The sequence below is a fragment of the Anabrus simplex genome, chromosome 1, assembly GCF_040414725.1.
Source record: "Anabrus simplex isolate iqAnaSimp1 chromosome 1, ASM4041472v1, whole genome shotgun sequence".
NCBI classification, from domain to species: domain Eukaryota; kingdom Metazoa; phylum Arthropoda; class Insecta; order Orthoptera; family Tettigoniidae; genus Anabrus; species Anabrus simplex.
In genome coordinates this window covers 1,398,920,760-1,398,945,021 of record NC_090265.1, presented here as the reverse complement: position 1 = coordinate 1,398,945,021, position 24,262 = coordinate 1,398,920,760, and the positions used below count along the sequence as shown (strand labels likewise).

The 24,262-nt window shown below is 39.0% G+C and overlaps 1 protein-coding gene across 10 annotated transcripts in view; it reads right to left on the bottom strand.

Annotated features, from left to right (window-relative positions):
• Positions 1 to 1,053: 1,053 nt before the first annotated feature.
• Positions 1,054 to 24,262, bottom strand: part of LOC136858365 (integumentary mucin A.1) — an 86,439-nt gene continuing 63,230 nt past the window's right edge. For 4 of the 10 annotated variants that reach the window (XM_068225525.1, XM_068225523.1, XM_068225527.1 and 1 more), the window contains 2 exons: positions 17,387 to 17,505; positions 1,054 to 8,101 (listed from right to left, as the gene is read on the bottom strand). In XM_068225525.1, the coding sequence (XP_068081626.1) occupies positions 1,804 to 3,300 (1,497 nt within the window). In that variant the 5' untranslated portion in view covers positions 3,301 to 8,101; positions 17,387 to 17,505 and the 3' untranslated portion in view covers positions 1,054 to 1,803. Of the gene's footprint in view, positions 8,102 to 17,386; positions 17,506 to 21,763; positions 22,973 to 24,262 lie in introns of those variants that run through there. The other 6 variants (XM_067137850.2, XM_068225529.1, XM_068225530.1 and 3 more) reach the window with 3 other exon arrangements.

The following is a 24,262-nucleotide window of genomic DNA, read 5'->3' as shown; positions in this document are numbered from 1 at the left end:
TATAATTGAATGCTTGTATCTTCCCTTCGCCAAATGCTAATATGTTTACAATTTAGGTCAGATTGATGCCTGCCTCACCGCTGCTTTCCCATCCTCGTCGTCGCCTCATGAGAGGAGAGCCTCACTTAATATTGCAGTGTCCCAGATCAGATCATGATAGATAGATTAGGTTCAAAATCACAGTAATTTTTAAGTACGGGCTGGGTGCTAATTGGTAGATAATGACATAATAGGCAGTAGTGATGATTGGTTGATAATGACACAACATGCGGTAGACTTATTGGCTGAGAACGGTATCACCAGAGAATAGTGGCAACTTAGAAACAAAAGAATCTCGCCAAGTATATGCACCGCAATAGAGAAACAATTCTTAAAAATGTTCAACACAACAGTAGTGACATCTAGTGTGACTCAGTAAATTAAGTAGAGATAGTTCAGTTTAGCTTGTCTCCGTGAGACTTCACCACTTCCAGGTTTTAGGAGGTTTGTCTACAGTTACGGAGAGGCCATACTACTGTTACAGACCCCTCCTTCCTAAGGTTTACAATTCTAAAACAACCTGTGAATATCATATTACTTTTCTTTCAAAGTTTGAAATGTTTATAATTTATTGATGTTAGGTCCGTAGCAGGTAAGTTGATTTCAGAGTAATGCATGAAATCGTATGTTTTGTATAGACCGAACTATTGTGCCCAAAGTTGACAGCGAGGACGGATGTCATGGCCACGGTCCGGATTCAGAGAAGCGGACCCCCAAGGTACCCTGAAGTGCCGTACTCCCGGTTAGAGTGAGATAATGGTGATGTGTCGGGTCATGCCCATGCTGTATCTCCACACATTGCCCATCACAATATAAGTTCCCTCAACACAGAGAACAGGTAATGGTTACCAAACTTCATGGCACTGTGCTTAGCTCCAATGGGACCCAGCAGGAGCTGCATTGTTCGACTCCAGATGAAAACACTACCCAGGGTCTAACTGAGTAACTGAAACACAGCACCACTCGACAATAGAAAAATAGTTTAATATACATTTTCTTTTAATAGACCGTGCCTGCAGAAGTAGGGGAATAAGAAATCATAGACTGATTGACTTTTCAAAGAATGTAGGCTTGGGAAACTAGAGGAAATTAAGTAGTTCGGGAAGCCATCACAACATTTTTTGGAATTAGGAAACCAATTACGAAAATTCAGAGCTCTTGGAATAGCCGACCACTCCCTAGCGCTTCCAGCAATGAACACAACAAGAATCCGTGGGCAGTACTTTGGAATGAGTAACTACATTCTAACCTAGTGAGTGCATGTGCTACCACTGTGCATGGGGGTGGCAGAATAATATCCCCGGTATCACCGGCCGATCGTAAGACGCGACTAAATGAGGACCAGGGGCTGTCGACTTGAGAGCGGGGGTTTGTGATCACTAGGGGGCGGATTTCTATGACCTAAAAATGTATGAAATATGTATGCACTTATGACCTAAAAAACATAAAAATATGACCTATAAAATTCAAAACATGACTTAATGAATAGCATCTACGTTACATAGAAGCACTTTTATTACGATTGCTACAGGCTGCAATTAATTTAGAGTTTAAGAAATGTTTAATTCTTCGAAATCTTTAACCCAAAATCAATTAAAAAGATGAATATTTCATGAACTCGTTAAGGTTACACTGCATACTCCTAGGCAAGGACGGACTCTGTGGAAGACATAAACACTACAGTTAATTTCACTGTTCAATATTCAATCAGTTTTCATTTATACACAAAACATATGTTATTTGAATGAAACTTTCATACCTGATCTAGTCTCCATTATCAGAATTGTTGCAATTTATGACCACATGCATCTTAAGATTGTTGAATGAGAATCCCCTCCTGTTGCCGCTGAGTATCGTCTTGTAGCGAGAAAAACTTCTTTCGACATCACATGATGTAACGGGAGCGTGCTTGAATAGAGTTAAATCACTTGGAGAAAATTCCTGGAAATCTGCAGATGAAGGGTTTCCACAAAGAATGTCACTTATTCCACGCAGGTACACAAGTCCGCTATTCTTTTCCAGTATATTTTCTAATTTTCTACACACCCTAGATGCTATTGTTCCTTTCGCATGCTTTAATTCCTGTTCAATGCACTTTAGAACATCCAGTGCATCGCTTAGTTCTGCACCTGAAACTTCCAGTTGCGTGATTGCTCCAGAGAAAGAATTAAAATTGGACTTTATGTAAGCCAGGTCCGCTTTTAATGTAGTGCTTGAAAATAAATCTTGAGTGGTTTTTATGGAGGACGATTCTGCAGGATCAAAAGACTTCACGATCTTCTCCACGACATCTAAGTTGTTGCAATAGTACACTGCGGCATCAAGCCAAGTCCCCCATCGCGTTATAACTGGCTTGGGAGGTAGGGGTAGTGAAGGTGCTTCTTCTTGAAATTTCTGAACGCGAAGCGGAGCTTTGACAAACACTTTCTTACAGTTCGATATTAATTTATCAGCTTCTGGGTAGCTACTTCTAACTTCTTCAGCTGCCCTATGCAAGGCGTGTGCAAGACATGTCACATGTATCATTTTCGGGTATAGCATTTTAAGTCCCTTGGCTGCCTTCACCATATACGGAGCAGCGTCAGTTACAAATAGAAAAATGTGCTCTCTCCTTGCCCCGTTTGGCCACAACAGATTCATTGAATTGTCGAAGAGAACTGCAATGGTGGAATGGTTTGTCTTCTCTAGCACTTCACATGTCAGGAGGAATGTATCTCCAGGCCGGTCTTCCTTCAGCGTGCCAACGATCACATTTGCTACATATCTTTCATCCACATCTGTGGTCTCGTCTATTGAAACCCATATCTTACTGTCTCCCACGCCACGCCTTATTATATCCAATATCTCTTCATAACAAGGGGTCAGATAGTCCTTCCTGAGAGTAGATTCGTTGGGAACAGGATGCTTTGTATATTTTTCAAGAAACTGTCTGAAGCTTCGGCTGTTAAGTTTCTTTAAAGGGATATTAGACGAAACCATCATCTTGCAGAGATCTTGTGAAAATTGTGAAGTCTGAGAACTTGATGTCGGGGTTTCGAATAGCAGACGTTGCCTATTTTCTAGTGCAGAATATCTAGTTACACAATTCTTATGTATTACAGTATTACAGTGTTGTTGCACAGAGAAGCGTTTTTCGGCAGTAACTTTTACCTCACACAATTTACAGAATAATATCACTCCATCCGTACCGAATATGTTTTCACCGAACTCGCGAACAAAACTTCGCAACTTTCCACAAATTGAGACTTTCGTTTTAGGCATATTGAAATGAAATGAATGACTGAAGATCCCTAATGACCAAGGTCATTCAGTGTGTTGAAGGTGAAGAGAGAAGGGGAAGGAGAGGGATAAGAACAATGACAAATAACTGCAGAATTACCTCTGCTTCCGTGTAAACGATTGCCCGGTTTCCAGGAATTGACCCAGCTAGCAAACAATAGATGTTACCTGTTAGAAACATTCCATATACACTACTTTATAATAGTTCTTCAGTAGTATATTCCAGTCTAACCTGAAAAATAATTTCTAGAGCTTATTCTGATTTTTATAATACGAAATTAAAATGAAAATTACCAAAATATGCCGTTATAATGATATTTTGTTGAAAATATGCCATAAAACTTAAGAAAGCCTAAATATGCATTTATATGCCCAATAAAACATGTTTAATTTTGATTATCACGGTTGGAAACGTGTTGAAAATGCAAGACTATAAGATATAATGTTAAGGGAAAAAATATGACTGGTCATAGAGAATCCGCCCCCTAATGATGACGCTTTCCTTAGCTGATTTTGACATTGCTTCCACTTACTTGTGACCGGCTCTTCATCTTCATCTTTCCTAATCTGTCTTCCTCAAAGCTGGTTCTTTTCCAACCAATACCTTCATTCTTGGAAGGGTCAACTCCCATTTTTCTTCTGATTAGAGTTAATTGCAATTTTTCACAGTATTTCCTCTTAAAACAGTAATTACCACCAACACTATGTATGTGATATGTAAAGATTATGATGTTTTATAATATTAGCAATTGCGTTTTTCGGTCATCCAGTCAAATTTTTACGATGTACTAAATATAATGAATCCCAGTTATTTAAGAAAGCAATGAAGTACACTCGACGTGAGTTAGAGCGGATAAATCACAATCACACAGTAAAGTGTAAATGATCTGAAGGAAATTCAAAATGGCGTGAAACCTGTTCAACACAGCACTGGCTCATAACGTGGAGCAGATACCAAACAATCTCGTCGTTTCCATAGTTTATCCATATCACAACTTACATAAATTGTAACGTAATTAAATATCCCATAAAGATACACAGCGTATGTAATGTGTGGCGTGGTAGTCCCAATAAATATTTCACACCCTGAGAAGTGACTTCATATCTCAGGATTTGATGGGTAAAAGGACTTCTGAAGGCAGTCGTGAGGATATCCTACATATAGTCCGTCAATTCTGTTGTAGCTTACTAACTTCAGTTACCTGAAAAACCTTTTAGATTTACGAAGAAAATGGTTTGTATAAGTTTATAGAAAATGTAATTCCAACTCCTACATGCAGTTATTGTCCGTTCCTTGCAAAACTAAAAGTTTACCCATTAATTTGGTTTTATCGAGTAAAACGTGACCCAAGTCACATAAATCCATGTTATCTTGGAAGACTGATCGAAGTAGGAAAAACATATACACTAATGTATTTATCTTTGTAAAGACACTGGGTACGTTCCATCTTGAATAGAAATAACGGTTTCTGCATCGTATTCATTTTAAGGTTCGCATTTATACATTTTTGCCCTGAATTGCTTCATATTTTCTTTAGATACACGGCTCTCACCGCAATGGCTTGATAGTAAGTAGCCTACATATTATCCATGGTCATTCTCAAATTGTGTGTCGAATTTAATCCACATATAGAATTTAGTCTGTACGTAATATTTACACAATAATCCAAACATATTTTCACATTTATCATATTAGAGAGGATACTTCCAAATGAAGAAATACAAACTTTTTCAATCCTATACTCATTTTAACAGGAAAATAAACATTCTAGTTTGAGTTAAATTGAATATGAATAAAATAATCATTGCTAGAAAAGTACTTTCTACTTGGGCATTTGAATTGCAAATTTTGCTCTGTCCAAGTATGAAAAGTTTTACCGATATATTTTATGGAGGTGTGGAAAAGTTAACGAATTGTTCATTTACAGCATGGTATTCTTAGTGATATATACGAACAATTGTTATTGAGACAATTTTATTTCGTGTAAAGTTCAAAATAAGTTACATGAAACTTACCATGTGTCATGTACTGACCAAATGAACGTCGGGAAATCTCAGTAGCTGTTGCTACGCAGAAAATTCTCAAACTGAAGACACCATCCTACCTTTATAATGCATTTAAACCTATGGAGTCGGTACATAATAGAGATAATAGGTTTACAAAAACCATCCTTCAAATTCCCCTTCATCGTACCACGAAATTTAACAAATCCTTTGTTTGCACTGCATCACGTATCTTTAACGTATTTAATCTTCACCGTTTCGCAAGTAACACTAACTGTACCCAACTAAAGCAGTTCTTAACATCTATCTTTCTGGAGGAGTACGCAAGAGGCTGAGATCAGGCATTCTTGTGTCGAACAATCAGGAATATGTATATTTCGAAGAAAATTGTTTCTCTGCTTTAGCTTTATATTCTTTAAACCCATGTAGTCCAAAATAACAGAAGGGCTTAATGATTTACTTTCTTACTTATTATATAATGTATGTCTTAACCTTACTGGATTTGGTATCTGTATTTTCATTTTTTTTAAGTTTCTTGTTTAGTTTAATACTTTAATATTATAAAAATGTAGTTACTGTTTTCATAAATCTGCATTGTATTATAAGAAGACGGTACATAAAGGGGATTTTCAGTCTCAGTGGCATGTAAATCATGATCAATAAATTCAATTCAATTCAATTCAAATTAGTGTAAAATTTAACTTTCCACGTCGTAGTGAATGGACGCCGATTTGAGTTGTTGCGAGAGAACACTTACAACATCTTGATATACAGTAGCTTTTAGGGTGGGCCGAAAAAACCTCGAATTCTTTTTTCCAAGTAGTAATACCGCGGAAAAGCTGCTAATTGGGGAGAATAAAGCGCGGTAAGAAAAGAAACAAAATAGGTTCATTTCTTCCGGTCGCTCATGTGCTCTAAAGTTTGACAAAAATCGGAAAATGTATATTTTTACGATAATTTTCTACCTTGCTTGATTTGTCAATATTTAAATGCAATAGCTCTAGTCGAATCTTACTCGAACAAACAATGAATTAGGAAAAATAATGGTTCAAATCGGTTAAGGTTTTCCGCTCGTGCAACAGCCGTCAAAAATCTAACAAATTCTCGCGCTCGCCGTAACTCGCTCTGGTCAATGACTCTGACGCTCAGCCCACCTACCAATTTCGCCACCACGCCGTGCCATTGTTGTATCAGTCTGCACGTATCCCTCGTGTTTGATGCGTGTTTCATTCACTCTTCCAGTTATTATTGTGGCATTTGCATCTGATGTATTTCGATGTTTGTTTTGTGTTATGGCATTTTTGTGTAACTTTGTGACTTGACGGTGGTATACTGTGGCTGTACCTCAGAAACTCATCACAAGACGGTATTTGATTGCCCTACATTTGCTGCATTTGCAGAAGACCTTAGCCGATTTGAACCATTCTTTTTTCTAAATCATTATTGGTTCGAGTAAGAGTCGACTAGGACTATTACATTTAAATATTGACAAGTTAAGCAAGGTAGAACATTATCGTAAAAATATACATTTTTCCGAATTTCGGCAAACTTTAGAGCACATGCGCGACTGGAAGAAATGAACCTATTATGTTTCTTGTTTTTACCCCGTTTTATTCTCCCCAATTTGCAACTTTTCCGCGGTATTACGACTTGGAAAAAATAATTGGAGTTCTTTCGGCCCACCCTAGTAGGTATATTACTTATTCCTTTCATAAATAATTGGGATTCATCATATTTATTACATCGTAAATATAAATATGACTGGATGACCAACAAACGAAATTTATTAATTATTTTATTTATTTCAAATTCACAGCTACAAAAACCGATGCATGTATTTTACACACACACTTATAGAAGTCCATCAATTACTTGTGTACGTCGTCATCCTTCTCATTTATCATTGGTTTCAAATTTCGATTACAGTTAACAGACCAACAGATTCAACTGACACTCTTCAAATAACTATTTTCAAGGAACAGAATACATTTAATAAGTACATGTATTTACTTTATATAATTAATTTTGTCAGAGGTATAGGTTTTACAAATTACAAGTTAAATTGGTTTTGGAAAAAACTCCATATGTCTTGCATTTTAAACAAAGTAGGGAAGTATAATTGTAAATTACTGACCAGATAAAAATGTCATTGTCTGAACGAAAACTCAATTCATCCCAGAAATTATTCATGAATTGATTAAAATTATGTTATATAGGAATTACGTGACCAAAACATACTGAGATAAATTGAATACGGCAGTGTCTCTCCATGTAACGATGCATGTCACAACATCACTCTTGGACTTTGAGGATGTATCTAGCCATCAAGAAAATCTCAGCATGAGCACTACCAGCATTAAATGTGACATAAGGTACAATCTATATTGTGTAGGCGCAATGGAGTGAGCTGTTGTAGTCTCTGGTATTTGTGTTGTATCCGCAGTTGTTGAAGATGATGTAGGGGCCGAAACTGTAGTTGTAGAAGATTGTGTAGAGGATGGTAACGTAGATTTAGCAGTTGATGACGTAGATGTTTTTGTAGTCTCAGTTGAGGTTTGTGGTTCTGAAGAACTTGGCGTAGATTCTGTCGTTGATTCAGTATTATCGGTTGTATCAGGGGAGGTTGATGTAGTTTCAGGAGAAACTGTAGTTGTTGGTGATTTGGTCGGAGTTGAAGATGGAGTTGAGGACGTAGTTGCTGAAGAAGATGTAGTTGATACTGTCGTCTGAGTTGAAGTTACCGGTGCAGCAGTCGAAGTGTGTTTTTCTGCCTCATGATCTGAAAACATACAAAATTAGAAAATGAGATCGATGGTAATTATTTACCCAAGAAGCATTTTGCATTTTAGTTCTGAAGAACAATCGTTACGATTCAAGTTAATATTATCTCTAGGTAAATATAAATGCACAAGGGTTACGTACTAAACTATCAGTAACAAATATATTACTACAATAAGAATCACCATTTTCTGTCCATAGAATTGTAAACTGTCACCCTACAGTCGTGGATGACCTTCAACAGTCTGTTATATTTTATAGTAACTGGATAAAATGCATCCTATAACACTCGATGGTGATTTAACAAGAGGCTAATTAGAGTACTATTGAGCGAAAATTTTCTCAGCGCGTTTTAAGAATATAGCAGTTACTGGAAGTGATCAATAAATAGGAAGTGAGGTGAAGTCTGTTTATGTTAATTACTGTATGAGAATGTTCCAAATGCATTAATACGACACATGATAGTTGGTGACTGCAATGATTTCGAATTACCTTCCTAAACAACATCGCAGAAGTGTCCAATGCTTTAGGTGTGACTTAACTCTACTGATGTGATATGTTCTACTCGTTCATGTTTATATTATGTGTAAAGATGGAAGAGATTCGTTTTAAAGAATATATAAGGAATCAATGGGAGAAACGTTCGTGGATTAATGACTTGCAAAGTAGTTTAGAAAACGATTCCCCAGCCAGAGTCGCACTTTCGGGATATTAGCGACTCGTAGAATGAAGTGGTACAAGCTGACGCTGTTGTATTTGGCAATGCATTTCGATGTAGTACCACAAAAGATTCTAATCAGAAAATAAACAATTTTGTAAAAGGATGTTCTGTGGATACGAGATCTGTTGACAGACTGACACAAATATTAGAAGTGGGAATTAAATATTCCGACGAATTTTATATGAAGTCGGAAATGGGTACCTGGTTATTTTGGGTCACTTCTCTTTATGGTGCTTATCAACGATCCACTGCATTAAATTCGAAGTGACTGCAGAAAGTTCGTGTATAATATGCATAAGAATCCGAAACGCTGACGATATCATATCTGATCTAAATGATCACTCAGTAACAGAATAAAAATTAATTCACGAAAACGCAGTCTCATAATAATAGGAAAGGTAAATAGGTAAGAGGACTTCCAGTACTGTCTCGGAATCTAAGGTCTTGTGGGGAGGGACTCGCGATAATATCTAGGCGTCCACACGAGAAGGGATCTAAAGTTGGACACTCAGGTAGGGAGTGTAAATACTAAACCGTGCTAGTCCTTACATTTCCTAATAAGGATGCTAAAAGGCAGCAGTTTCCAGGCAAAGACACTGGGTGATTTATCGCTGGTAAGGCAATATTGGAATACTGAACAGCCGTATGGGACCCGTACCAAACCGGGCTCATCAGTGAATTAGAGTTGGTTATGCGAAAGGTTGAATGGTTCGTGCTCAATGACTTTAATCCTAGAAATAGCATGACGAGTTCGATAAAATAATTCGGCCAGAGACGGCAAAGGCTAGAAGGATCAGAGCATTGTTATGTGGCATTGTAGAATGCTTATACGAATAAACCAGCTTGGGGAGAATTGGACAGTCGGCTAGAAAAGTGATGTTGCATTAGGAGCACCGATCGTTCACGAAGAGTAAAAAGAGACAGTAGAAAACTATGGTAAATCAGGGAATTTATATTTGGAATGCAGTATCTGAAGCAGTCTTAGGGCCTATTCCCAAAAGTAAAAGATGCTTCAAGAATAGACGAAAATATCCTGTAAATTTTGTTCCTAGAGAATTTAAATGCTAATCAGTAGTAAGATAGTTCGTTACTGTAGTCATGTCCTAGTTCATGATCCAAGGGCAACGGCTGAGTGGCCTGATAGGCGGTCTTGGGACTCGGGATACCAGTTGCTATGAAAAGGGAGTGGGCACTCGGAAATATTACGACTCTTTGTCCTCCTTCTTCCCAGGCGACCAGGACTATGGAATACATCGGTGGTCCCTAACCCGTTAAAGGAGAGGTCCCCACTGGGACAATGTGTAGGTGGGAAAGCATCCTGCTTCACAGAATTTTCACAGAGCATGTTCTAAACTACACTCATGCTAATAAATTAAGGATAATTGCATATCGTGGTGCCACACAACGTGGCACTACACAAAACTGGCGCTAATAGCATAGGCACATAGTGAACACAAACGAAACATATCTGTAAGTCCACGGTATTGGTGATAAGTTGAGAAAACCGTCCCAAAACACATGTGCTAAAAAACACCACTGTTTCCTGCGCATGTACCCCGACATCAATATGGGATGTGATCACCATGCCGCACGACGGGTTGGCATACTTTGGATCAGGTGGTCGAGCAACTGCTGGGGTATAGCCTCCCATTCTTTCACCAGTGCCCCTCGGAGCTCCTGAAGTGTCCTAGGGGTTTGAAAACGTGCAGCTAGAGCATCCCAGATGTGCTCGATGGGGTTTAGGTCTGGAGAACAGGCAGGCCACTCCATTCGCCGGATATCTGCTGTTTCACGGTACTCCTCCACGATGGCAGCTCGGTGGGGCCGTGCGTTACCATCCATCAGGAGGAAGGTGGGACCCACCGCACCCCTAATAAGGCGGACATACTGGTGCAAAATGACATCCCGATACACCTGACCTGTTACAGTTCCTCTGTCAAAGACATGCAGGGGTGTACGTGCACAAATCATAATTCCACCCCACACCATCAAACCACTACCTCCATATAGGTCCCTTTCAAGGACATTACGGGGTTAGTATCTGGTTCCTGGTTTACGTCAGATGAGAACCCGGCGAGAATCACTGTTCAGACTATACTTGCACTCGTTCTTGAACATAACCTGGGACCACAGTTTCAATGACTATGTACTGTGTTCTCGACACCAGGCTTTACGGGCTCTCCTGTGAACAGGGGTCAGTGAAATGCACCTTGCAGGTCTCCGGGCGAATGGACCATGTCTGTTCAGTCGTCTGTAGACTGTGTGTCTGGAGACAAGTGTTCCAGTGGCTGTGGCAAAGACTCGAGCAAGGCTACCTGCAGTACTCCGTGGCCGTCTGCGGTCACTAATGCTGGGATATCGGTCTTCTTGTCGTGTTGTACACTGCGGACGTGCCGTACTGTAGCGCCTGGACACGATTCCTGTCTGCTGGAATCGTTGCCATAATCTTCAGATGACACTTTGTGGAACACGGAGGACCCATGCTACGACCTGCTGTGTTTGACCAACCTCCAGTCACCCTATTATTCTACCCCTCATAACGTCATCAATATGTGTTCGTTGAGCCATTTTCACCACACAGTCACCATTAGCACGTCTGAAAACATCTGCACACTTACTCGCTGCACCGTACTCTGACATGCACCAACATACCTCTGCGTATTTGGACTACTGCCAGCGCCACCGTGCGACGACCGCAGGTCAAATGCACTACATGGTCTTACCCGGAGGTGATATAAAACCCAAAACCGCCCACCATAGCGTTGTTTCACCATGTATCAGCATTATCCTTAATTTCTGAGCATGAGTGTATTTAACAATAACTCGGATCTATGGGAGTAACGGAGTCCCACTTCCATTTGAGAGGTGGTGGACTCCTTGGAAATCACTTGTCTGACGGAACGGAATTCGATGTATTAATGCATTAATGGGGCTTATATAAGAAAGAAAGTATAACTGGCTGAGACAGTAAAGAGCATGCATCTGGACGTCTTAATGGTTAATGATATTCAAGAGTGGGCTGATAACCAGCAATAAATAAACGTTAAAGTGTTATTGACGGGTATTAAGAAGGGAAAGGCTGAGTGTGACATAGGACTGCTCATCTGGAATACCATTGCAAGCAACATAGTTTAGTTAGACACGTAAATGAGCATTTGATGTGGGTAGATTTGGCAGTTAGATAAATTAAGATGAGAATTGTCTCAGTGTATTCACCATGTGAGGGTGCTGGTGAGGAGGAAGTTGACAAGTTTTATGAAGGACTTAGTGACATCATATTCAGGGTTAATAGCAAGGCTAGGGTAGTGCTAATTGGCGATTTCAATGCGAGAGTTGGAAATAGAACTGAAGGATATAAGAAGGTGATGGGTATTTACTTTTAAGTGTCCAAGACGTACAATTTCCTAGTACTTGCTTCACATTTTATTTCCCTGCAGGGACCCTTTAAGATATACCCTAAAAGTAGGTAGCCTATATGTTAACCAGACGTTCCAGTTGAATACTTGCCAAATTTGAGCACGGTTCGTTGAGTAGTTTTTAATTTAAAGAAACTAAGACAAAGAGACCAAGGATAAAAGATATGCCATAACACACCACACATTTTATTTCGGCAATTACTAGAGATACGAAGTAAATTCATATAATCTACTTCTGGCAATTCGAATTCCATGTACAGTGTGTGTACTCCATCGTTCAATAGCACTAATCGTTTAGGCATCCCATTCAATTTGAAAGGTCGCAAGCTTATGTTTTCCTCTAACTATATTCACATTTTATTTCGCTACATAGCACATTAAAGGCAGCGTTAAAGTAAGAAGGTTTTGTTTGCCAAATGCATCAGCTATTAGCTCGCTAAATTTGAGCCTAATCAGTGAAGTTGGAATTAGTGAAGAAGCGACTAGGTTAATAAGTGTTAGAGAATCTGCAACCTGGGATACAGCATTAAGTTCAGATCAATGATTGATTGATTGATTGATTGATTGATTGATTGATTGATTGATTGATTGATTGATTGATTGATTGATTGATTGATTGATTGATTGATTCCCCCTATTTGTGGAACAAGAGACAAGTTGATTAGCAAAATTTGTTTTGGTCGGTGGTGTATAGGCCTATGCGGCGCAAATTCAACCTCCGTTTACCCGAAGAATAAGAGTTGGCTTTCCGGCTATTTGAAGGTTGTAATACTGATCAGAGGTCTTGAAGAATTGTTACTCAGACTCCTCTGTTACAAGAGGGAATGGACCTAAGTCAAGAGTATCCAACGATCTGATTGAAGACGCCATCACACTCCAAGACCTACAGAACATCAGGTCTTGTTGTCAAACCATAGCTCTTGATGGCCTGTATGGACCACAGAGATCGTCCCTTGTTTTGCTAAGCTAAGTATCTATGTGATATAAGGATCAGAGAAAACAATACGTACATTCTTGATTACGAAGATCACAGCGCCTTGAAATAAAGCTGAAACGCTTGAGAAACTTACAGCGCAGGCAAAGCCGAATATGACCAGCAAATGATAAGAATTACAAAGTGATTTTGCATTCCACACTCAGAAGTGTTCTCTTGAATTCCATGTTAGACATATACGAGTGAACAGAAGGCGATAGAGGAGCCAAGCAATTAGTGAATCAGAGATAACAGGGAGTAAAACATTCTCCAAGATTCATTGTGTTTCGACGTGCTGAAAGGGTCGTATAAACAAACAAGAGGATTTAAACGGGGACACATCTTCAATCCGAGTAAGGCAAATTTTCCTACCACGACATAGTTGCGCGTATGGGACGTAATAACACAACAGTGATGCAAGTATGGAGGTGATGAAATGAAAAGAACTGGACGCTCCTGAAGTGTGACAGTTGAACTGTGACGACACCAGGAGATAAAAGACAGCTGCACCACGAACTAATAATAATGTTATTAGTTTTACGTCCCAAAGACTCCTTTTAACAGCTTTTGAGGACGCTGAGGTCCAGAGTTATGTCAAAGGATTTATTTTACTTAGCGGTAAAGCCACTGATAAGAGGCGGACGTACATTATTTGAGCACTTTCAAATACTGAACTACCGGAATAAGTAGGGATCCGAGTAACCAATTTGAGTTCAGGTGATTAGTGATATACCATCTGAGCTATGCAATCACCTGCTACGCCAGGTTCAATGACTAAATGGTCAGTACATTTTTCTGCGGACCTCGGATCCCAGAGTTCAGTTCCGAACTGAGTCATGGAATAGCAATCCTAAACAGTCAATACCTTTGTAACTGTTCTCTCTCCTCTTCAAGACACTTGAGGAGATGAAAGTTATTACCTTGGGACACATGAATATCAAGTAAACTATATGTGGCTTACCCGCAAACTGCCACGCAAATAGAAACAATTAACATTCCATGGTTTCCCATTTCTCTATGTGATGTTTGGGCGCCAGGGTTACAGTTTTAAACAAAACTGTAAACCATAGTTTATATTTACAAGCATATAGACTTATACTTAAATCACAAGGGTAGGATTTTAAATAATTAACCATTAAGTATCGTTTAAGAAAGAAAATTAACGCAATATAAAATACAAATGAATTTATTGTACCAAACAAATGAGATGAATCGGAAAAGTTCCTTAAAGCGTGGAGGGATTTTAGAATTTACGTTACTGAATTTACTAATTGCTTGCTTTATCCAATTGAAGCTCACCAATTGCAGCTTTCGTTGAAATCATCGGGTTTCCGTGGTTACTCGTTCTCTTCTTCTCGATGTAGAATTGGCTCCATGGACATCCTTCTCTGATGTGGTACGGGCTATCTGGACTAGCACTCCCTAATTGCCTAGTCTTTAAATTAGACATTGCCCCTATACTTGTAAAAACTGATCAGCGTTGATCGTAAGAGGAGAAAATTCAGAGATATGAATTTTTCCATATCAGTAGAAATCTCAATCCAACTGAGCTATACTATTTATACGGTACAGACTTGTACCAACTTCCGTAGACTTGAACTAAACATAGTTCTTCGTCCAGAAGATTTACTGAATATAACACAAGCCGTAAGCTTGTTTCGTCTCACGCAGATCCGATAACATAACCGCAACTAAGTACTATATCGAAGCGACAACACACTGTACAAAAATAACTATGTCTCGGAGAGACCACACACTGTCTCAAAATCAATAACGTCGTTCAAAGTAGATGTACACAGTAGACGTTAGCCTCCCTTCTCGTGGTGAGAATATCTATATATCCGGGCTCACCCCCACTCTTGGTAACAGTTCAATCTCAAAACTCATATACAACGAAGTATCTGATTCGTAGATCGAATTATCAACTCCCCTTCTCTTCTTGACAAGTCCAGTAGGCGTGGCGATGATGTAGCTGACCAGCTTGCAAGCCTCGCGCGCGGGTCGCTATTTACTAGCCTTGGCTCATGAGTTAAACCCTGTGAGTCATGTAATGTTCCACGCTCAAGAATAACCTTTTCCGTATACACAAATATGAGATGAAATGACAACTATATTTCAACATTTTAACCAAGTCCAATATATAATAAATTTCTCTTTCATAATATAATAATAAATAATAAATGATGTTATAATATATATAATATGATTGCAAAAACATAATTTACAAATGCTTGACGTAGAATAAATATGTTATTATAAATAATTGCCGATGGCGGATAAACTTGATATCAAATGATATCGCGTAAAATGATATTATATTAAATCAGTAGGGCTGGAGAAGCCTGGAGGGTTACACCTTCATTCCGGAAGTGGTTGTTTGTTATGTCCTCCCACAACCCACACACTATACACATCTTTACTGTCCACTACAATAACCCCTAAAGATGGAAGATGCCACCCACTCTTTTTCAGATAGCTTGTTGTTCAAGAACTGTATCCGGCTCTAATGGCCATATGATGTATGATGACAACAAAGTATGACAGACATCTCGCCCGCATAGGAATGACACATCGTATAACATCACAAGTTTTAGCATAGCTGTCGAACACTGTAATAGTGGTGGAATGGTTCGCTTCAACAGTTCGACGAAGTCTGCTTCGCAGAGGAGTGTTTGAACACACTTCTTTGCCGCGGATTCCCTTGGGGCCGGACAATCGATTTCTCAAGCTACTATGAGTTCGTAAATTGTACAGTAATGTGCTGATTAACAACATCTCGTGTTTTTTGTCAATTATTGTTTTAGCCCGAGCTACATTTGTGACAGTTTACGCATTAGACGATATTGAGGTGTGTACCACTACAGATCCAACGGTAAAACAATCTTAGTACAAATCCTCATTATTGTGGAAGGCTTTCTCGTTAACAGTGGAGATTTGCTTCCAAAGACGCGGGGCAAAGTTCTTTGCGAACCGAAAATATATTTACCTTGTTTTCTTGATATGGCATAAGCCCAAAGGACCATATCATGTCTACATGTACGGGCCGTGAAAGCATCAATATTAAGATAAGAAATACATGTACTAACGTACGCAGGACATGAAAATTTCGGAGCTTACAAAGAGGGGCCTGTAAAACTTTGTAAACCACTGCTAGAAAGGAAGAATTAGTACCCTTTCTTCAATCCACTTCTTACGCTAACAGTATGTTCTAGCAAGATATCACATGAGCACATTTTGCAAGGAAGGTTTACTAGAAATACAACATAAACACAGCTTAGAGGTTTTGTTTCAAAGCGCCTGATTTTTACCCGCCTAAAAAACATATCCGTCACACCAAGAACCAAAACACAGATATCTCAGCGGTAGCCAAGCATTCCTACGAAACAAGGCACGGAATATCATTTGACAAGACCAAGATCCTAGCAGCTATCCCTTGGAATCTGGAAAGGAAAATCAGCAAGGCTATTGAAATCAAGAAACATCCAAACAATGTGAATTTAGAAGAAGGATATAAAATCAGTAATTCTTGGATGCCTATCATTCATAGTTTAAGACATACAGACCACAACATCAACACGCAGTCCGAATCTCCAATTACATAACAGCGCGGTCAAGCCCACTACCTGACTGTGACACATACCTTCCAGAATTCTCACGAGAGAGCCAGGGGGCCTACGTCAGCAATAAAGGCTAGGATATAAAAGACCAAGGTCAGGAACCACCCTTATAGTGTGATTGCTGCCTGTGGGAGACTGACTACCTCGGATCGAGTAGGGGTATATCAGTCGCCTTAAAAATAATACTGCAATCTATTCCAAACGCCGGCAAACTGTACGTAATGTACAGATAACAACAACACGGTTCAACCCGGAAAATAAATTAAATAATAAATACAGCTCCTTCCATGGCCTGCACGTTCGTGAGATACGTCGACTGTTTGCAACGTAGGATCTATGGTCCGTTGACAAAAAGCACGTCGAAGACCTTTAGCAACCAGAATCCATGAACCGTGGATTCATATAAACGCAGTCAGGTGGGAGATTGCCGAGAAGATCATTCCAAGTCTCCTTGATTTCATGTTACGGCATGTAAGAGCTCCTATTAGTATTCATAAATATGGGTGTATATGATAAGTTTCAATTAAATATGTATTAAGAGTACAAAGCCCCCACTTACAATTGTGGTCGACTACTGCAAGGGCGATGATGAGAGAGAACGTCACTACTGACAAGATTATCACAGCAGAAATCAGGTACTTCTCCAGCTGAGTGCGGTACCCGAATAGCCGGTAACATCTGTAGGGAAAATAAAATAGAAAACATTAATTTTTCACAGATATGTATTATATTTAACTGATGACGGGTTCAAAATTATCAAATATTCATTATTACATAATAGATAAAGTTTTGTTCCGTCTTTAACAAGTATGTAACGAAATTACCACATTAGTACCGTAAATGTAACTTAACAGCCTTGAGTTATGTTACAGTAATTCCATTTTGAAGTCTTGTACAAATGTGCTAATGTGCAAGAACAGCTTTAGTATTTTTCTATGTTTACTTGAAGCCCACAGTTCCTTCGTGGTGCATTCAGTCTTACCGAGCGAGTAGCTACACGGTTTGGGTCACTTAGTAGTCAGCTTGCAGTCTGGATATAGTAGATTCAACCACAATGTCGGCAGTAATGAAGATGCCAAATGCTGGTATTGTATCTTATTTACGGCCAAGGCTGCTGCCCTCCCAGTCCTATCCCTTTCCTATCATATAGTCATCGTAAGACCAGTCTGTGACACTGTGACGTGAGGTAAATAGTTAAAAAATTCAGTCTTATGTAACTTTCATCCTTAAAATCCTAACTCACTTGACCTACAGCTTACGAGTAATTTGCAACTCAGGGACTTCTCATCTGCTCCTTAAGTGTACGGTAGGGGTAAAATATCCCATTTCTAAGCTATACACAGGACATAACACATCAGGGGATGTAAGTCTTCGTCATATTGAAACCCATTTTAGAAACCGATGGTCCTCACCGTCACGCTAATGTGATAAACGTGTAATAACTAGGGTTTGGGGGTTTATAACCAGAAAGGTAAAAATGTGCAATAACATATTTTATGGCTTAAAAAAGTATAAATTGCGATCTAATATACTCAAGAGTTTTCTAAGAGTAAATATTAATTTATTTATTAATGTTAATTCACTTCTTATTTTCTAAAAATAATTATTAATTTATTTTATTAATATTAATCTTAATTCACTTCTTCTTTCCTAAGAGTAATTATTACTTTTTATTAATATTAATCTTAATGCACTTCTTCTCGTACTCCGTCTTTTCCCGTTCGGACGTGGTCAGTGATTTTGGTGAGTTTTTCTCAATTTCCTCCGTTCCAAATAACTTCTGCCAATCTCCTTCGCCACATATGTTCTCATATACGGTAAAATCCATTCACCGCCTCCTTGATCTCTCTGTCCTCCTACCTCCATCCATACTCATTTCAAATATTTCACTTGAGCACTACACTATCATCATCATCATAATAATCATCATTATAACCATCACCATCATGTATTACCTTCAAACCCACGAAAATGATTACATTTCGTTACATTAAGTGATACTGGTGAAACTTAACCCGCGAGTGGTCGCTATATGAGATTTTCTCTCACATTATTTTTTATTGTGATATTACTTCACAGTGATGACAGGGAGTTGACTGTTCCCTCTTCTAGCTGAGTTTATAACTGTCGTGAGTAAAGCGATTCACATTTGAAGTGTAAGCACACCCTCCCCTAGTCAGAACAACGGTTCCTATGTGTCCGTGCGCTCTGCGTGAGAGCTTTTTCATCTCGCGACTAATGACGGTGTTATTTTGAAGTGGAGCGGGGAACTTACTCCTGTTGTACGCGTTAGTATTTGTATTATGAGCACTTCTTGTTTTCGAAACTGTTATCGTGTTCATGAACCTTGCTTCGTACGTAAATATTACTAGATATAATGCATGTATGAGTTTTTATTTTGTAAAACTTCAGGACGGAAGTTATTTTTATTACATTGCATATGTTATTTTAAGTAGTAATTTGTGTCTTTAATAAACAGCTAATCATGTCAGGCTCCATGGCTAAATGGTTAGTGTGCTGGCATTTGGTCACAGAAGTACCGGGTTCGATTCCCAACGGGGTCGTGAATTTTAACCTTAATTTGTTAATATAGCTGACACGGAAGCTGGATGTATGTGTCGTCTTCATCTTCATTTCATCCTCATCGTGAAGCGCAGGTCGCCTACGGGAGTCAAATCAAACGACCTGCATCTGGCGAGCCGAACTTGTCCTCGGACACTCCCGGCGCTAAAAGCCATACGCCATCTCTCTCTCTCTCTCTCACACACATTTTTATCTAAAATATATAAGGTATAACTTGCGTTTCATTTCAGCCTTACGTCCTACAAAACTGTGAAAAATGTCATATTTATTTTAATGTGAGAAAAAGTCTCACGCGCGACGACTCACGTTACATTACGGCTAGCGACGACTCGCGGGTTAGCTGACGGAAAACATTCTGTGGGGTAAGATGTTACTTATCTCTCTGCATTGCTCAATACATATGGCGCAGTCCACATTTCTTTTCCTTGCACAAACATGACAGATATGGATTCCAATAACTTCTGAGTGCCACAGTGGATCACCTAACAATTAACTAAAATATAGAGAACACTGAAATTTTAGCTGCACTGTGCAGAAAGCAGCTGCATGTTTGTTGAGATTGCCGACTAATGCTGTTGTAATATTTTTGCAATATGCGTATTAATTTCGTAATATTTCCAGGAAAAATCTTATCTCACCCTGAAATACTCCTCTCAGAATTTTTTTATGTAAATCTAACTTTATAATTTGGTTATATCATTTTCAGCCCGCTGATATTCACTGAATCGCTTTAAGGGGAAATAAATAGCGGAGCTTCAAAATGAGCCTAAAGTGAATTAAGTAGGAAGAAGTAGAGAACCACAGCCTAAGAGTTAAAGCAACGATGAATAAGAATCTGTTGAATTTCCTTGCATCCAAGGTAGGTAAGACTTTCGTCAAGAGTGCGATTCTATTTTGTCGCTGCAGCGAGTCTTTCGCCCAATTAAGTACATCTCAAACAAACTACAGTAGTTCATGCAAAAGAGAGATGTCGGCGCCTCTAATACATTTACACTTAGTACAATGACAGCATATAATTCTACCTGATGTAGGTCTCAAAATGAACCGAAATATGAACTTAAAATACAGTACCAGTAGGCTATTACCGACATATTGGAACCGTACCACCGCGCCGACATGTGATCCATACTAGGCTACAACCATATGGGACCATATGCCAAGTTGTTAGATGATATGGGACCTCTTTGGTCTAGATTCAAACGCCACCTCATCTGGAAAAACAAAAACAAAAAATCATCGTAATCGATGGATGAACAAATACCATTCCGACCGTGCGAGGATCTACCCCACATCCCTCCGTTCCTATAACACAACATCTGGCCTCCCGAGGCAATAGTGCATTCGTGGAATAATATCAGAATGAATAACATTTCTAAGACAAACTTATAGGCATAATAGAGCAGAGGAAACTAGGATGCACTTAACTACGACAAATGATAGTAGCAGAAATCTTTTTAACAATTTTAATTTCCCTTGTTAAAACATATTTTGAAATAAATTCCTGAATAATAACTACAAAGAAAACTACACATGTCGGATAAATTGAACACCTTATGTAGGAGATGTTACTCCGTTCCATTTTAGAGAAAATTTAATATCAAGTTGATCGTTCCTTTTACATATCTGGACCCTACGATAAGCACACCGATTCTGTGAACACTAATTAGAAATGTACTCTAACACATGTATCTGCTTGTAAATGCGACTGTTTTTCAGTAATCTATTTCTTCTCTATTGGGAGAAGACCACAACACCCCCCAATTTCGGAAACAACTTTGAGTGGTCGCCTAATTGACTAAATGCAATCCTAATTGAAACCAAAATAAAATTAATCTTGTACGCACAACACAACAAATAGCACAAAATAAACAGTTGTTGGGTCCGGCATCGATCCCACATCGCATTGAACAAAGAAACCAAACTACGGGGCAGAACCCGCTCTAGAAATACACAACATAAAGTAACAATCAAACAACTTTCAACAAACATTTATACAGACACTACAAAACTCCACCGGAAAAATATAAAAATAAAATAATGCGTGTAAATGTAAATGCAAATCTAAATGGCTGAATTTCATGAAGACAAAAACTCTGTGTGACGGAAAATCCTGGGTTTGTCTTGGGATTCGAACGGGGAGGTTCCAGCACGCTACCGAGGTTGGGTCACTGTAAATCCCTCTCTGTCGAGATCATAAATAAAATTAATAACAAAACATTATCATCTGGCGTTCCGGTAACTCATATGTTTTAGAGAAATGAACATAAAAGCAATTGGGAAAAATTTTCTATTGCGAACTTATCGTTATGAGCTCCGGAATTCTTCATTCTGTGTGCAGGCTCGACACATTTACCTTGCAGATTTCTTCCTTTAAACGAAACACAGTCAGGGTCCTCCCTCTACAACCATAAATCCTTCACTGCATGGTCTTGTCTCTCTTGTCAGGCCAGTAACCCTACTCTTTTACATCTTTTTAACAGCAAGGCATATTCTCAAGGAATCTCGTGGTAAATCTCATTTCAACCACAGTTAAATACTTCACATTTCAACTTTTCATTCATCAATACGTACTCTTCACATTTCCCTCTCTTATGTCACTTCAAACCATTATTCATCCTATCACTCCCATATAATTTAATCGCAAATGACCCAGGTTCACGACTAAGCAATTGCATAGGAAAACAACCCACGGTTTTCTTCTAACTGAACTCAGACGAGCAATTAAATCAATATGAACGTGGCCAATATTCGCAGTCAATAGAAATTATACCTTCTTAACAGAAAAGGAAAACTTGCGGGGACATGTAGTCGAACCCTCAGGCATTTCACACATCACACAAAATGATACAGCTATTTATCTATATTACGAGCATGCAAAATTACTTTAAAACCGGAGTGCATTTCCATTCCAACTATCAACACGTCAGCGAAGGCATGTAGATGACCCTATCGTCATTCATTACGGATATAAAATGAATATCCCAATATAAAGAAAGAAAAATATACCGTTTGAAATAGTAAAACAAAATTACACTTTACCCATCTTATCCAAAGCACCCTCAATCTTTTAAAATCTAATCCTCAATTCAAGTTCATGCGTTACACTCAAACTCAAATTATATATTCTTGAAATTTATATCAAATTCCAAAGTACTTCCCATTTTAATTATCTTATTTAACAAATACAAAGACCGACTCGAAGCAGTCCCAAGTTTCTAAATAAATCCATATTTAATTTTACAACTTTATTCTACTCAAATTACATATTTACAAAAATTAAACCCCCCATTTACAAACCTACATTATACAGTATTTCACATCAGTGTACTTATCGTCATGTTGGGATGTCCATGGCTCGAACCTCAAAGAGGCCCCTCATGAATGTTTATGCCTCCATGATGCTGGCACGGATCACTTGTTCAAAGTCTCCTCTTCCGATCACCGTCGGCATCTTCATGGTCCTGAGATCGGATCCACTGGAACTGGCTAATACAAAAGGACGTTCAATTAACCACGTCTTCGTTCGACACTGTCTTTGAAATCAAACTATGGTGGAATCTCTTTAATTTTTTACCGGCACTGTTTATCAAAGCGAGATACGATGTAATCTATTTAAAATTACCACCAACACTTTATATCAAGAAGTTTTACATTCTTTGCGGTCTTGCGGTGATACAATCGTCTTTTGCCTGCTCGAGTTTCAAGTTATTTCCACCTCACCGGGATTTTCACATATGTGTTTGTAACCATCGTGCGGATTACTTAGATATTTAACTCGAAATTGTCTAGGAGACAGCGTAACAATACAATTCAAGCTTTCACTCCCGCACAAAGGAAATATTTTTGCTGAGGTGCGACACTACCCGACCGTCTGTCCGCTCCCAACACTTCATGGCAAGTCCTACTGCCTTCAACAGGGTGGTCTCTCAAATAAGCTCACCCCAGCTCGTAGAATGGATGGCAAAATGTCACCACCACAATTTCCATATCTCCAGTTCTACTGGTCCTCCGACATCGGTGATGCGGTCAAAACGTGTAGCTCAGAATTGTATGAAGTCTGATTACATGCGGAAAGTAATTCGTTCGGTAATTTAGCAGAAAACTTTAATCAAAGAGAAGCTCCTTCGGAGATCTCCCGTCCAGAGTCTGGGTTCACAGCCGGCGTGGGTACGCCTCTAACGTTTACATCATCCTCCTGCGACGCACTTTTGCTAACACTGAAATTTTATAACACTTTGTAATTTTGACAGAGGTCTAATATGCTCACATATGACATGCCGATGTTTCGGTTTTCAAGTAATGCAATTATCTCGAAATAGCCAGTTTAAAATCAAGCTACCAAGTTGGCATTACCGTGTTTCGGCCATTTTTAGTGGGCGGAGTTATCAGAATGTGTCTTTCCTCCTTGTTCTGTCCTTAGTTAGCGTTCCCGCTCCGGGGATTTTTCAAGCTGTGACATACTTGTGTCGGCGCCACGAAGTCGCAACTATTGCGCAATCCAACGCAACCTATCTTACAAAGATGGCCAGAAAAATGCCTCAATCCCTCAATCAGTTGCCGATTATATACATTACCGATACGGTTACAAAATGTACAAATCAATTGCACCATAGCCCGTTCCCAAACCCAGAATGAGAAAAGAAGGGAGTTAATTTGTTTGGCAGCAAATCATAAAAACTGCAAACCCCGAGTGTCGGCCGGCGGGAAATAGGCCTAACTTGATACCCTCCATTTTCGGAAGAATATCTCTTACAGAACGGAACGTGCCTTCAGTTGAGGAAATGCTACTGAAATATAGTTAAAAGCAGCGCTTATTTTCCATGTTAGGAATGGCTGTATTCACCGTCTTTTC